At 41.6% G+C, this 15,389-nt stretch overlaps 1 protein-coding gene across 1 annotated transcript in view; it reads right to left on the reverse strand.

Annotated features, from left to right (window-relative positions):
- Positions 1-4,158: 4,158 nt before the first annotated feature.
- The window catches only part of LOC118372786 (ubiquitin-protein ligase E3A-like), a 42,156-nt gene continuing 30,925 nt past the window's right edge, over positions 4,159-15,389 (reverse strand). Inside the window, exons 11-15 of the mRNA XM_052475819.1 lie at positions 11,364-11,528; positions 8,942-9,097; positions 7,784-7,857; positions 7,406-7,549; positions 4,159-6,948 (exon numbers count right to left, since the gene is read on the reverse strand). Of these exons, the coding sequence (XP_052331779.1) occupies positions 6,828-6,948; positions 7,406-7,549; positions 7,784-7,857; positions 8,942-9,097; positions 11,364-11,528 (660 nt within the window). The 3' untranslated portion in view covers positions 4,159-6,827. The remainder of the gene's footprint in view (positions 6,949-7,405; positions 7,550-7,783; positions 7,858-8,941; positions 9,098-11,363; positions 11,529-15,389) is intronic.

The raw sequence follows: 15,389 nt of genomic DNA on the forward strand, positions 1-15,389 counted from the left end.
GCCCACCAATAGACCATCTATAGCCCACCAATAGCCCACCAATAGACCATCTATAGCCCACCAGTAGACCATCTATAGCCCACCAATAGACCATCTATAGCCCACCAATAGCCCACCAGTAGACCATCTATAGCCCACCAATAGACCACCAATAGACCATCTATAGCCCACCAATAGCCCACCAATAGACCATCAATAGCCCACCAATAGACCACCAATAGACCATCTATAGCCCACCAATAGACCATCTATAGCCCACCAATAGACCACCAATAGCCCACCAGTAGACCATCTATAGCCCACCAATAGACCATCTATAGCCCACCAATAGCCCACCAGTAGACCATCTATAGCCCACCAATAGACCATCTATAGCCCACCAATAGACCATCTATAGCCCACCAATAGCCCATCTATAGCCCACCAATAGACCATCTATAGCCCACCAATAGACCATCTATAGCCCACCAATAGCCCACCAATAGACCATATAGCCCACCAATAGCCCACCAGTAGACCACCAATAGCCCACCAATAGCCCATCTATAGCCCACCAATAGACCATCTATAGCCCACCAATAGACCATCTATAGCCCACCAATAGACCATCTATAGCCCACCAATAGACCACCTATAGCCCACCAATAGACCATCTACAGCCCACCAATAGCCCACCAGTAGACCATCTATAGCCCACCAATAGACCATCTATAGCCCACCAATAGACCATCTACAGCCCACCAATAGCCCACCAGTAGACCATCTATAGCACACCAATAGACCATCTATAGCCCACCAATAGCCCACCAGTAGACCATCTATAGCACACCAATAGACCATCTATAGCCCACCAATAGCCCACCAGTAGACCATCTATAGCCCACCAGTAGACCATCTATAGCACACCAATAGACCATCTATAGCCCACCAATAGCCCACCAGTAGACCATCTATAGCCCACCAGTAGACCATCTATAGCCCACCAGTAGACCATCTATAGCCCACCAATAGCCCATCTATATATAGCCCACCAATAGTCCATCTATAGCCCACCAATAGTCCATCTATAGCCCATCAATAGTCCATCTATAGCCCATCAATAGCTCATCTATAGCCCATCAATAGCCCATCTATAGCCCATCTATAGCCCACCAATAGTCCATCTATAGCCCATCAATAGCTCATCTATAGCCCATCTATAGCCCACCAATAGTCCATCTATAGCCCACCAATAGTCCATCTATAGCCCATCTATAGCCCACCAATAGTCCATCTATAGCCCATCTATAGCCCACCAGTAGACCATCTATAGCCCATCAATAGCCCACCAATAGTCCATCTATAGCCCACCAATAGTCCATCTATAGCCCATGTATAGCCCATCTATAGCCCATCTATAGCCCACCTATAGTCCACCTATAGCCCATCTATAGCCCATCAATAGCTCATCTATAGCCCATCTATAGCCCACCAATAGTCCATCTATAGCCCATCTATAGTCCATCTAAAAAATAGATAAGTAAACAATAAAAAATAATTACAGAGCAGTAAAATAACAGAGTCAATGTGGAGGCTTTATACAGGGGGTACCGGAACAGAGTCCATGTGGAGGCTATATACAGGGGTACCGGTACAGAGTCATTGTGGAGGCTTTATACAGGGGGTACCGGTACAGAGTCATTGTGGAGGCTATATACAGGGGGTACTGGTACAGAGTCATTGTGGAGGCTATATACAGGGGGGTACCGGTACAGAGTCATTGTGGAGGCTATATACAGGGGGTACTGGTACAGAGTCATTGTGGAGGCTTTATACAGGGGGTACCGGTACAGAGTCATTGTGGAGGCTATATACAGGGTGTTACGGTACAGAGTCCATGTGGAGGCTATATACAGGGGGTACCGGTACAGAGTCATTGTGGAGGCTTTATACAGGGGGTACCGGTACAGAGTCATTGTGGAGGCTATATACAGGGTGTTACGGTACAGAGTCCATGTGGAGGCTATATACAGGGTATTACGGTAGAGAGTCAATGTGGAGGCTATATACAGGGGGTACCGGTACAGAGTCAATGTGGAGGCTATATACAGGTTGTTACGGTACAGAGTCAAGATCACAATAAGCCCCACGGGACTCGTCTGAAGTCGAGCATCAGCATTTGTGGATTCGATTACAGGCTCAAAATGGCCAGAAACAGATAACTTTCTTCTGAAACTCGTCAGTCTATTCGAGTCTCAGAAGAAAGGTCTTAGTTTCTGGCCATTTTGAGCCTGTAATCAAAACCACAGATGCTGATGCTCCAGATACTCAACTAGTCTAAAGAATACCATTTTTATTGATTCTTTAATTAGCACAACAGTTTTCAACTCTGCTAACAATTGCAAAAGGGTTTTCTATATCTAGAACCAGACTACAAGACTGATGGCCCAGATGGAGAAATTGTACAATGATTGCTCTGCAAGTAGAAAGCGCGTTAACAACAGACACGCTGTCATAAATCACTGCAACGACCTTGACACCTTGATGAGAAGTACTGACCACTGAGAACACGGAGGAAAGGAACACAACAGAGAACACAAATCTGGCCACCCCACATAGCCTGGTTCCTCTCTAGGTTTCTTCCTAGGTTTTGGCCTGCTTCTACACCTGCATTGCTTGCTGTTTGGGGTTTTAGGCTGGGTTTCTGTACAGCACTTTGAGATATCAGCTGATGTACGAAGGGCTATATAAATTAAATTTGATTGATTGAAGTCGGCATTAATACCATTGTTGCTGAGTGGGTCGGGGACAGCAGTAAGGTGAGCGCCATCTAGTTGGTAGGTGGTCGAGACAACGGTACATTGAAATGAATTTCCCCCTAGTGGTCATAGGCAATCGTATCTGAATTTTGAATTCACGTTATCCTAGGATTTTATTACGAATGATTAAATGAGAGAGAAAACAGTCTGGTTAAACCTTAAGGACATTTTTACATTTGTCACATCCCCTAAAATAATCACAAGAACTGTATATATACAATCCAGAGGAACCTTTGCCTGGAAAAACGTTTTCAGTGTCTGAGCCCACTTGCCTTAGAGTCGATTACAATAGTCACAACATCAAAAAAACGTGTAACTGGATGCATTTTTGTCTGGCAGGCCCATACAGCACTGAATGTGGGCAAATTTGGCATGGAAAGCTGGCATGCTGATGGAGAAAGTCTCTGCATGGCTTAATGGGTCACTGTTAATTCCTGACCTTTGACCTTTGTGTTCTGAGCCTTAAGCAGGCAGGTCTGTGACACCATGTAAAGCTACTGCTTAGATGACAGCCACCGGAGATGATAAGGTTATCTCGGGCCGGAAGAGGAGCATCATGGGATTTGAACTCTGACCTTGAACAGTTTCTTCTCCGGTGGCTTACAGACTTCAGTCACACATTTGAATTTATTAAGGATCCCCATCACCAAAGTGACATTCTGAAATCAACCCTAACAAGCGATGGAGAGGAACCACTATCACTGCCCGGCCATCCCGGGGTTCATCAGGCCAGTCAATTTTGCATTTCTGCAGAATTTTTGAGCATGTCAAATTCGTGATGGTAAATGCACAGTGAAACATATTGCAAATGCACAGCCGTGCACCTGGTGATTGGAACGGGTTACCAGGAGCACATTTTTTAAACGTTTAAAAAGAAAATGCCATTACGGGGTAGCAAGGGGTCCACGGTTGGGTAGGGAGCACCCCCCACCCGTGCCCATCCAGCCCCTTGTCATTTTGGACATTTTCTTAAAAATGGTTAAAAAACAACAGTCCCACTTGTTGATTCATGGCTTAATATAGTGCTATAGATCATTTTGGCAGTATAAATGCCTTTTGGACATGGTTCACCGACTTTTGGGTTTGTAAACCGACTTCCATTGATCGTACACGGCAAATGGACATAACTTCCTGATTTGGCACTTTCAAATCTTCCATATTGCATTTGGACATTTCTTATGGCATTTGGCAAAAAAAAAAGTGACTTGATTTCCGATGAAATCATATTGCAAATGGACAAAACATGTGCCTTATGGACAAGTAACATTTTTTAAAATTATAATCAAATATGACAAAAGTATGTTCATACAGTTCTTATACAAACATGTAATTGACAAAAAAAATCGAAACAATTTCAAAAAACGGTCCAGAAAGCACTTTAAGGGGGTGTTACATTTGCAATATGAAAAATTACAGTGGCGCCAATGTCTCACCATCTATTGGATTTTTGCAGTGTTACACATGGCATTTGCAATCAACTTTGAATGAAACCACATCCAATTGAATGGTATTGGACATTGTGTGTATGTTTCGTACGGTGCCAATATGTTCCCATTCATTTTTGTCCATTTCAGGGGGGTGTTCCCTTACATACAGTCCTGTACATACCATTCACTAACATACAGTCCTGTACATACCATTCACTAACATACAGTCCTGTACATACCATTCACTAACATACAGTCCTGTACATACCATTCACTAACATACAGTCCTGTACATACCATTCACTAACATACAGTCCTGTACATACCATTCACTAACATACAGTCCTGTACATACCATTCACTAACATACCATTCACTAACATACAGTCCTGTACATACCATTCACTAACATACAGTCCTGTACATACCATTCACTAACATACCATTCACTAACATACAGTCCTGTACATACCATTCACTAACATACAGTCCTGTACATACCATTCACTAACATACAGTCCTGTACATACCATTCACTAACATACAGTCCTGTACATACCATTCACTAACATACAGTCCTGTACATACCATTCACTAACACACAGTCCTGTACATACCATTCACTAACATACAGTCCTGTACATACCATTCACTAACATACAGTCCTGTACATACCATTCACTAACATACAGTCCTGTACATACCATTCACTAACATACAGTCCTGTACATACCATTCACTAACATACAGTCCTGTACATACCATTCACTAACATACAGTCCTGTACATACCATTCACTAACACACAGTCCTGTACATACCATTCACTAACATACAGTCCTGTACATACCATTCACTAACATACAGTCCTGTACATACCATTCACTAACATACAGTCCTGTACATACCATTCACTAACATACAGTCCTGTACATACCATTCACTAACATACAGTCCTGTACATACCATTCACTAACATACAGTCCTGTACATACCATTCACTAACATACCATTCACTAACATACAGTCCTGTACATACCATTCACTAACATACAGTCCTGTACATACCATTCACTAACATACCATTCACTAACACACAGTCCTGTACATACCATTCACTAACATACAGTCCTGTACATACCATTCACTAACATACCATTCACTAACATACAGTCCTGTACATTCCATTCACTAACATACCATTCACTAACATACCATTCACTAACATACCATTCACTAACATACCATTCACTAACATACAGTCCTGTACATACCATTCACTAACATACAGTCCTGTACATACCATTCACTAACATACAGTCCTGTACATACCATTCACTAACATACAGTCCTGTACATACCATTCACTAACATACAGTCCTGTACATACCATTCACTAACATACAGTCCTGTACATACCATTCACTAACACACAGTCCTGTACATACCATTCACTAACACACAGTCCTGTACATACCATTCACTAACACACAGTCCTGTACATACCATTCACTAACACACAGTCCTGTACATACCATTCACTAACATACAGTCCTGTACATACCATTCACTAACATACAGTCCTGTACATACCATTCACTAACATACAGTCCTGTACATACCATTCACTAACATACAGTCCTGTACATACCATTCACTAACATACAGTCCTGTACATACCATTCACTAACATACAGTCCTGTACATACCATTCACTAACATACAGTCCTGTACATACCATTCACTAACATACCATTCACTAACATACAGTCCTGTACATACCATTCACTAACATACAGTCCTGTACATACCATTCACTAACATACAGTCCTGTACATACCATTCACTAACATACAGTCCTGTACATACCATTCACTAACATACAGTCCTGTACATACCATTCACTAACATACCATTCACTAACACACAGTCCTGTACATACCATTCACTAACACACAGTCCTGTACATACCATTCACTAACATACCATTCACTAACACACAGTCCTGTACATACCATTCACTAACATACCATTCACTAACACACAGCACTAACATTCTGAAAGTTCAGTTAAGTGCACTTTCACAACAATCAGAGACAATGATAACCTGCTTCAGACTGGATGTTTTTACACGGCAACCATCTTTAATAAACACATGTAGAAGAACCGAGCTTCACTAAGCATTCTGACTGATTTAAACTATTTGAAAAAGCTACAAATTAGGTTCTACATTAAAGAGATCTGAGGGGGGGTAGATCAAAGCGTCTGTCTAATTGATATCTTGGCACACACTATTTATTTATTTGTTTTACCTTTATTTAACCAGGCAAGTCAGTTAAGAACAAATTCTTATTTTCAATGACGGCCTGGGAACAGTGGGTTAACTGCCTGTTCAGGGGCAGAACGACAGATTTGTACCTTGTCAGCTCGGGGGTTTGAACTCGCAACCTTCCGGTTACTAGTCCAACGCTCTAACCACTAGGCTACGCTGCCACTTTTTAATTTGAACTCATGTCTCATTGTATGGTAGAACTCCTTCCTTATCCATTAACACATTTAAACCATTTAACTTTATGTTTTATGTTCAGAGTAGTTGTTTTGTTTCACAGCATTCCAAATCCTTTGGCATAAGTGACGGCTTTGAGAAGTCTCTCCTTCAGCTTCTCCTTTGTGTCGTATTCAGGGAGCAGCAAGGCATTAAAACACGTGTGAGAAGTAGGTAACCTGACGAGACAGAGAGAGGAGAGAGAGATTATTGATCTGGGAGGATCTATCTGAGAGTCACCCTTGAAACAGGTCTCTGGTCCAAATGGCAGTCCAAATTATCATTGAGTTTACTTGATAGCTACCTACACAAATAGCTAGCTAGAACAAAGTGTTAATAAGATAAATTCATTTAAAAAGATTAAAAGCAATACAAATAAGTTATCCAGTAGTAGTGCACTACGTAGGGAACATAGTGCACTACGTAGGGAACAGGATGCTGTCCTTCTGTAGCTCAGTTGGTAGAGCATGGCGCTTGTAACGCCAGGGTAGTGGGTTCGATTCCCGGGACCACCCATACGTAGAATGTATGCACACATGACTGTAAGTCGCTTTGGATAAAAGCGTCTGCTAAATGGCATATTTTTTTTTAATTATTTTTTTTTTATGCCATTTGGGACCCGAGGCCTGGTCTCACCTGTCTGTGTCGGGGCCGTTCTTGGCGATGATCATCTTTAACTTGCCCAGGCCTCCTACGGGTGCTCTGTCAGTCCCCGTAGTAAACTGGAGGAACAGTCTCTTATCCTCCTCACCAAACGAATGCACCGTCTCCCAGAAGTCTCTATGAGTGAGAAATAAAGAACAGCATTTTATAAAACATTATATATATAATAACAATTACTACAGCAGCATCAGAATGAGCAGGAGTGTAATGGGGTGGTCTAATAAAATACATGTTCAAAGACAAGTTATTTTAAGAAACATTTTAAAATAGATTTATGTATTGGACTAAAACATCTACGTCAACATTTTAACATTCTATGTAATTCTGGAGAGAAATTACATGTTTTTTTACTTGATAATGCGACAGTCTTTGTTGTAGCCTCCGTCATACTCTGTTGTTTCTTCAAGTGCGTGAAAGTCTAAATTCTGAAGAGTTAGAATACAAGAGACGGGTACATCAGGGGGCGTGGAAGGAGTTAGAATACAAGAGACGGGTACATCAGGGGGCGTGGAAGGAGTTAGAATACAAGAGACGGGTACATCAGGGGGCGTAGAAGGAGTTAGAATACAAGAGACGGGTACATCAGGGGGCGTAGAAGGAGTTAGAATACAAGAGACGGGTACATCAGGGGGCGTAGAAGGAGTTAGAATACAAGAGACGGGTACATCAGGGGGCGTAGAAGGAGTTAGAATACAAGAGACGGGTACATCAGGGGCAAAGGAGTTAGAATACAAGAGACGGGTACATCAGGGGGCGTAGAAGGAGTTAGAATACAAGAGACGGGTACATCAGGGGCGTGGAAGGAGTTAGAATACAAGAGACGGGTACATCAGGGGCGTAGAAGAAGTTAGAATACAAGAGACGGGTACATCAGGGGCGTAGAAGGAGTTAGAATACAAGAGACGGGTACATCAGGGGGCGTGGAAGGAGTTAGAATACAAGACACGGGTACATCAGGGGCAGAAGGAGTTAGAATACAAGAGATACATCAGGGGGCGTAGAAAAGTTAGAATACAGTGACGGGAACAAGAGACGGGAACATCAGATGGCGTAGAAGGAGTTAGAATACAAGAGACGGGTACATATACAAATATTTACACATGTTAAGTTTGCTGAAAATAAACACAGTTCACAGTGAGGACATTTCTTTTTTTGCTGAGTTCATATATATATCTATGAACTCAGCAAAAAAAAGAAATGTTCCCACTGTGAACTATATCCACACACACACACACACACAACACACACACACACACACACACACCAGGCTGCATTAGATCAGGTGGTGTAGAAAACATGAAGCAGTGACCCCAACTATGACAACAAAAGTATTTTCTATAGCTCAAGCTCAATTGGGCTTTCCGTGATACCTTGCATCATTGCCTCCATAAAGTCTCACATTCCTGTGACCATCTCCCCCAAATCATTTAGAGAAGGAAATGAGGAGAGAGGAAGCGAGTAAACAAAGAAAAAAATCATTGAGAAAGGACCTCAGATGAGTTTCCTTACCCTGCTTCCACAGATCAGTAGCTCCACTTCCTCAGGTCTAAATAAACACTTGAGAGGCGACTCGTTGGTGACCATCTGGAAGCCCCTCCTGAAGGCTTTGAACTGGCGCTCCACACTCTTATTAAGTAGGTAATCGCTATACAGAGAGACGAACTCCTGGAGATCACAGAAACACAGATAGGACCAGTCAAAATGAAATGGCATCATTCCCTTCCACTGTATCAACTTATTTCATACTTCAGTGGTCCAGTGACAGACTAGATACCTCAGTCAGTCAGTGGTCCTGTGACAGACTAGATACCTCAGTCAGTCAGTGGTCCTGTGACAGACTAGATACCTCAGTCAGTCAGTGGTCCTGTGACAGACTAGATACCTCAGTCAGTCAGTGGTCCTGTGACAGACTAGATACCTCAGTCAGTCAGTGGTCCTGTGATAGACTAGATACCTCAGTCAGTCAGTGGTCCTGTGATAGACTAGATACCTCAGTCAGTCAGTGGTCCTGTGACAGACTAGATACCTCAGTCAGTCAGTGGTCCTGTGACAGACTAGATACCTCAGTCAGTCAGTGGTCCTGTGACAGACTAGATACCTCAGTCAGTCAGTGGTCCTGTGACAGACTAGATACCTCAGTCAGTCAGTGGTCCTGTGACAGACTAGATACCTCAGTCAGTCAGTGGTCCTGTGATAGACTAGATACCTCAGTCAGTCAGTGGTCCTGTGATAGACTAGATACCTCAGTCAGTCAGTGGTCCTGTGACAGACTAAATACTTCACTCAGTGCTTACATTTTTCTTTTATTTTTATGATTTAACCAGGTAGGCTAGTTGAGAACACCTTTATTTAACCAGGTAGGCTAGTTGAGAACACCTTTATTTAACCAGGTAGGCTAGTTGAGAACACCTTTATTTAACCAGGTAGGCTAGTTGAGAACACCTTTATTTAACCAGGTAGGCTAGTTGAGAACACCTTTATTTAACCAGGTAGGCTAGTTGAGAACACCTTTATTTAACCAGGTAGGCTAGTTGAGAACACCTTTATTTAACCAGGTAGGCCAGTTGAGAACACCTTTATTTAACCAGGTAGGCTAGTTGAGAACACCTTTATTTAACCAGGTAGGCTAGTTGAGAACACCTTTATTTAACCAGGTAGGCTAGTTGAGAACACCTTTATTTAACCAGGTAGACTAGTTGAGAACACCTTTATTTAACCAGGTAGGCTAGTTGAGAACACCTTTATTTAACCAGGTAGGCTAGTTGAGAACACCTTTATTTAACCAGGTAGGCTAGTTGAGAACACCTTTATTTAACCAGGTAGGCTAGTTGAGAACACCTTTATTTAACCAGGTAGGCTAGTTGAGAACACCTTTATTTAACCAGGTAGGCTAGTTGAGAACACCTTTATTTAACCAGGTAGGCCAGTTGAGAACACCTTTATTTAACCAGGTAGGCCAGTTGAGAACACCTTTATTTAACCAGGTAGGCCAGTTGAGAACAAGTTCTCATTTACAACTGTGACCTGGCCAAGATAAAGCAAAGCAATGAGACAAACAGAGTTACACATGAAATAAACAAACGTACAGTCAGTAACACAATAGAAAAGAAAAATATAAAAATCTATGTACAGTGTGTGCAAATGTAGAAGAGTAGGGCGGTAAGGCAATAAACAGGCCATAGAGGCAGAATAATGACAATTTAACATTAATACTGGAGTGAAAGATGTGCAAGTAGAGATACTGGAGTGCAAAAGAGCAAGAGGGTAAGTAATAATATGGGGATGAGGTAGTTGGGTGGGCTAATTACAGATGGGCTGTGTACAGGTACAGTGATCAGTAAGCTACTCTGACAGCTGATGAATAAAGTTAGAGAGATATGAGTCTCCAGCTTCAGTGATTTTTGCAATTGATTCCAGTCATTGGCAGCAGAGAACTGGAAGGAAAGGCAACCAAAGGAAGTATTGGCTTTGGGGATGACCAATGCAATATACCTGCTGGAGTGTGTGCTACGAGTGGGTGTTGCTATGGTGTTGCTCAGTCAGTCAGTGGTCCTGTGACAGACTAGATACCTCAGTCAGTGGTCCTGTGACAGACTAGATACCTCAGTCAGTCAGTCAGTGGTCCTATGACAGACTAGATACTTCAGTCAGTCAGTGGTCCTGTGACAGACTAGATACTTCAGTCAGTCAGTGGTCCTGTGACAGACTAGATACTTCAGTCAGTCAGTGGTCCTGTGACAGACTAGATACTTCAGTCAGTCAGTGGTCCTGTGACAGACTAGATACTTCAGTCAGTCAGTGGTCCTGTGATAGACTAGATACTTCAGTCAGTCTGGTTCTGTGATAGATTAGATACTCCTCTATGGGTCGTTCTGGACAGGTCTACAACAAAATATACATTTCTAATTGTTCTCACTAAAAGGTATCTTACCTTTCTATTGTCCGCATTAACAGGTATCTTGTCCCCGTTTTCCTTCAGGTCATAAGTGATGGGGTCTCCAAACAGGTCAGTCTGTGAGATCTGGAAGGTGATCATCATGTCCTCCTCCACATCCCCCTCATAGTCCAGCAGCTCCTTCAGACTCTGGTACTGAACCTGGCATGGGAGAGACCCCAGGCTGTCAGTCAGTATAAATGAGAGAGACCACCAGTACGTATTTAACAGAGGGTTAAGAGCTCTACTGGATGTCATAAGGTGAATGCACCAATTTGTAAGTCGCTCTGGATAAGAGCGTCTGCTAAATGACTTAAATGTAAATGTAAATGTCTATATTAATAGGTAGCTAGAGGGTTAAGAGCGCTATATTAATACGTAGGTAGAGGGTGAAGAGCGCTATATTAATAGGTAGCTAACAGAGGGATAAGAGCGCTATATTAATACGTAGCTAACAGAGGGATAAGAGCGCTATATTAATAGGTAGCTAACAGAGGGATAAGAGCGCTATATTAATAGGTAGCTAGAGGGTTAAGAGCGCTATATTAATACGTAGCTAGAGGGTTAAGAGCGCTATATTAATAGGTAGCTAACAGAGGGTTAAGAGCGCTTTATTAATGCGTAGCTAACAGAGGGATAAGAGCGCTATATTAATAGGTAGCTAGAGGGTTAAGAGCGCTATATTAATAGGTAGCTAGAGGGTTAAGAGCGCTATATTAATAGGTAGCTAGAGGGTTAAGAGCGCTATATTAATAGCTAGCTAACAGAGGGTTAAGAGCGCTATATTAATAGCTAGCTAACAGAGGCTTAAGAGCGCTATATTAATAGGTAGCTAGAGGCTTAAGAGCGCTATAAGAGCGCTATATTAATAGGTAGCTAACAGAGGGTTAAGAGCGCTATATTAATAAGTAGCTAACAGAGGGATAAGAGCGCTATATTAATACGTAGCTAGAGGGTTAAGAGCGCTATATTAATACGTAGCTAGAGGGTTAAGAGCGCTATATTAATACGTAGCTAGAGGGTTAAGAGCGCTATATTAATACGTAGCTAGAGGGTTAAGAGCGCTATATTAATACGTAGCTAGAGGGTTAAGAGCGCTATATTAATAGGTAGCTAACAGAGGGATAAGAGCGCTATATTAATACGTAGCTAGAGGGTTAAGAGCGCTATATTAATAGGTAGCTAACAGAGGGTTAAGAGCGCTATATTAATAGGTAGCTAGAGGGTTAAGAGCGCTATATTAATAGGTAGCTAGAGGGTTAAGAGCGCTATATTAATAGGTAGCTAGAGGGTTAAGAGCGCTATATTAATACGTAGCTAGAGGGTTAAGAGCGCTATATTAATACGTAGCTAGAGGGTTAAGAGCGCTATATTAATAGGTAGCTAACAGAGGGATAAGAGCGCTATATTAATACGTAGCTAGAGGGTAAGAGCGCTATATTAATACGTAGCTAGAGGGTTAAGAGCGCTATATTAATACATAGCTAGAGGGTTAAGAGCGCTATATTAATACGTAGCTAGAGGGTTAAGAGCTCTACATTAATACGTAGCTAACAGGTTAAGAGCGCTATATTAATGCGTAGCTAACAGAGGGATAAGAGCGCTATATTAATACATAGCTAGAGGGTTAAGAGCGCTATATTAATACGTAGCTAGAGGGTTAAGAGCGCTATATTAATACGTAGCTAACAGAGGGTTAAGAGCGCTATATTAACACGTAGCTAACAGAGGGTTAAGAGCGCTATATTAATACGTAGCTAGAGGGTTAAGAGCGCTATATTAATACGTAGCTAACAGAGGGTTAAGAGCGCTATATTAATACGTAGCTAGAGGGTTAAGAGCGCTATATTAACACGTAGCTAACAGAGGGTTAAGAGCGCTATATTAATACGTAGCTAACAGAGGGTTAAGAGCGCTATATTAATACATAGCTAGAGGGTTAAGAGCGCTATATTAATAGGTAGCTAACAGAGGGATAAGTGCGCTATATTAATAGGTAGCTAACAGAGGGTTAAGAGCGCTATATTAATAGGTAGCTAACAGGTTAAGAGCGCTTTATTAATGCGTAGCTAACAGAGGGATAAGAGCGCTATATTAATACGTAGCTAGAGGGTTAAGAGCGCTATATTAATAGGTAGCTAGAGGGTTAAGAGCGCTATATTAATACGTAGCTAGAGGGTTAAGAGCGCTATATTAATACGTAGCTAGAGGGTTAAGAGCGCTATATTAACACGTAGCTAACAGAGGGTTAAGAGCGCTATATTAATACGTAGCTAACAGAGGGTTAAGAGCGCTATATTAATACGTAGCTAACAGAGGGTTAAGAGCGCTATATTAATACGTAGCTAACAGAGGGTTAAGAGCGCTATATTAATACGTAGCTAGAGGGTTAAGAGCGCTATATTAATACGTAGCTAGAGGGTTAAGAGCGCTATATTAATAGGTAGCTAGAGGGTTAAGAGCGCTATATTAATAGGTAGCTAGAGGGTTAAGAGCTCTATATTAATAGGTAGCTAGAGGGTTAAGAGCGCTATATTAATACGTAGCTAGAGGGTTAAGAGCGCTATATTAATACGTAGCTAGAGGGTTAAGAGCGCTATATTAATACGTAGCTAGAGGGTTAAGAGCGCTATATTAATACGTAGCTAGAGGGTTAAGAGCGCTATATTAATACGTAGCTAACAGAGGGTTAAGAGCGCTATATTAATACGTAGCTAGAGGGTTAAGAGCGCTATATTAATACGTAGCTAACAGAGGGTTAAGAGCGCTATATTAATACGTAGCTAACAGAGGGTTAAGAGCGCTATATTAATAGGTAGCTAGAGGGTTAAGAGCGCTATATTAATACGTAGCTAGAGGGTTAAGAGCGCTATATTAATAGGTAGCTAGAGGGTTAAGAGCGCTATATTAATAGGTAGCTAGAGGGTTAAGAGCGCTATATTAATAGGTAGCTAACAGAGGGTTAAGAGCGCTATATTAATAGGTAGCTAACAGAGGGTTAAGAGCGCTATATTAATAGGTAGCTAACAGAGGGTTAAGAGCGCTATATTAATAGGTAGCTAACAGAGGGTTAAGAGCGCTATATTAATAAGTAGCTAACAGAGGGTTAAGAGCGCTATATTAATACGTAGCTAGAGGGTTAAGAGCGCTATATTAATACGTAGCTAACAGAGGTAAGAGCGCTATATTAATACGTAGCTAACAGAGGGTTAAGAGCGCTATATTAATAGGTAGCTAGAGGGTTAAGAGCGCTATATTAATACGTAGCTAGAGGGATAAGAGCGCTATATTAATACGTAGCTAGAGGGTTAAGAGCTCTATATTAATACGTAGCTAGAGGGTTAAGAGCGCTATATTAATACATAGCTAACAGAGGGTTAAGAGCGCTATATTAATAGGTAGCTAGAGGGTTAAGAGCGCTATATTAATACATAGCTAGAGGGTTAAGAGCGCTATATTAATAGGTAGCTAGAGGGTTAAGAGCGCTATATTAATAGGTAGCTAGAGGGTTAAGAGCGCTATATTAATAGGTAGCTAGAGGGTTAAGAGCGCTATATTAATACATAGCTAGAGGGTTAAGAGCGCTATATTAATAGGTAGCTAGAGGGTTAAGAGCGCTATATTAATAGGTAGCTAGAGGGTTAAGAGCGCTATATTAATAGGTAGCTAGAGGGTTAAGAGCGCTATATTAATACATAGCTAGAGGGTTAAGAGCGCTATATTAATAGGTAGCTAGAGGGTTAAGAGCGCTATATTAATAGGTAGCTAGAGGGTTAAGAGCGCTATATTAATAGGTAGCTAGAGGGTTAAGAGCGCTATATTAATACATAGCTAACAGAGGGTTAAGAGCGCTATATTAATAGGTAGCTAACAGAGGGATAAGAGCGCTATATTAATAGGTAGCTAACAGAGGGTTAAGAGCGCTATATTAATAGGTAGCTAACAGAGGGTTAAGAGCGCTATATTAATACGTAGCTAACAGAGGGTTAAGAGCGCTATATTAATAGCTAGAGGGTTAGCTAA

This window comes from Oncorhynchus keta, chromosome 22 (assembly GCF_023373465.1).
Source record: "Oncorhynchus keta strain PuntledgeMale-10-30-2019 chromosome 22, Oket_V2, whole genome shotgun sequence".
Taxonomy (NCBI): domain Eukaryota; kingdom Metazoa; phylum Chordata; class Actinopteri; order Salmoniformes; family Salmonidae; genus Oncorhynchus; species Oncorhynchus keta.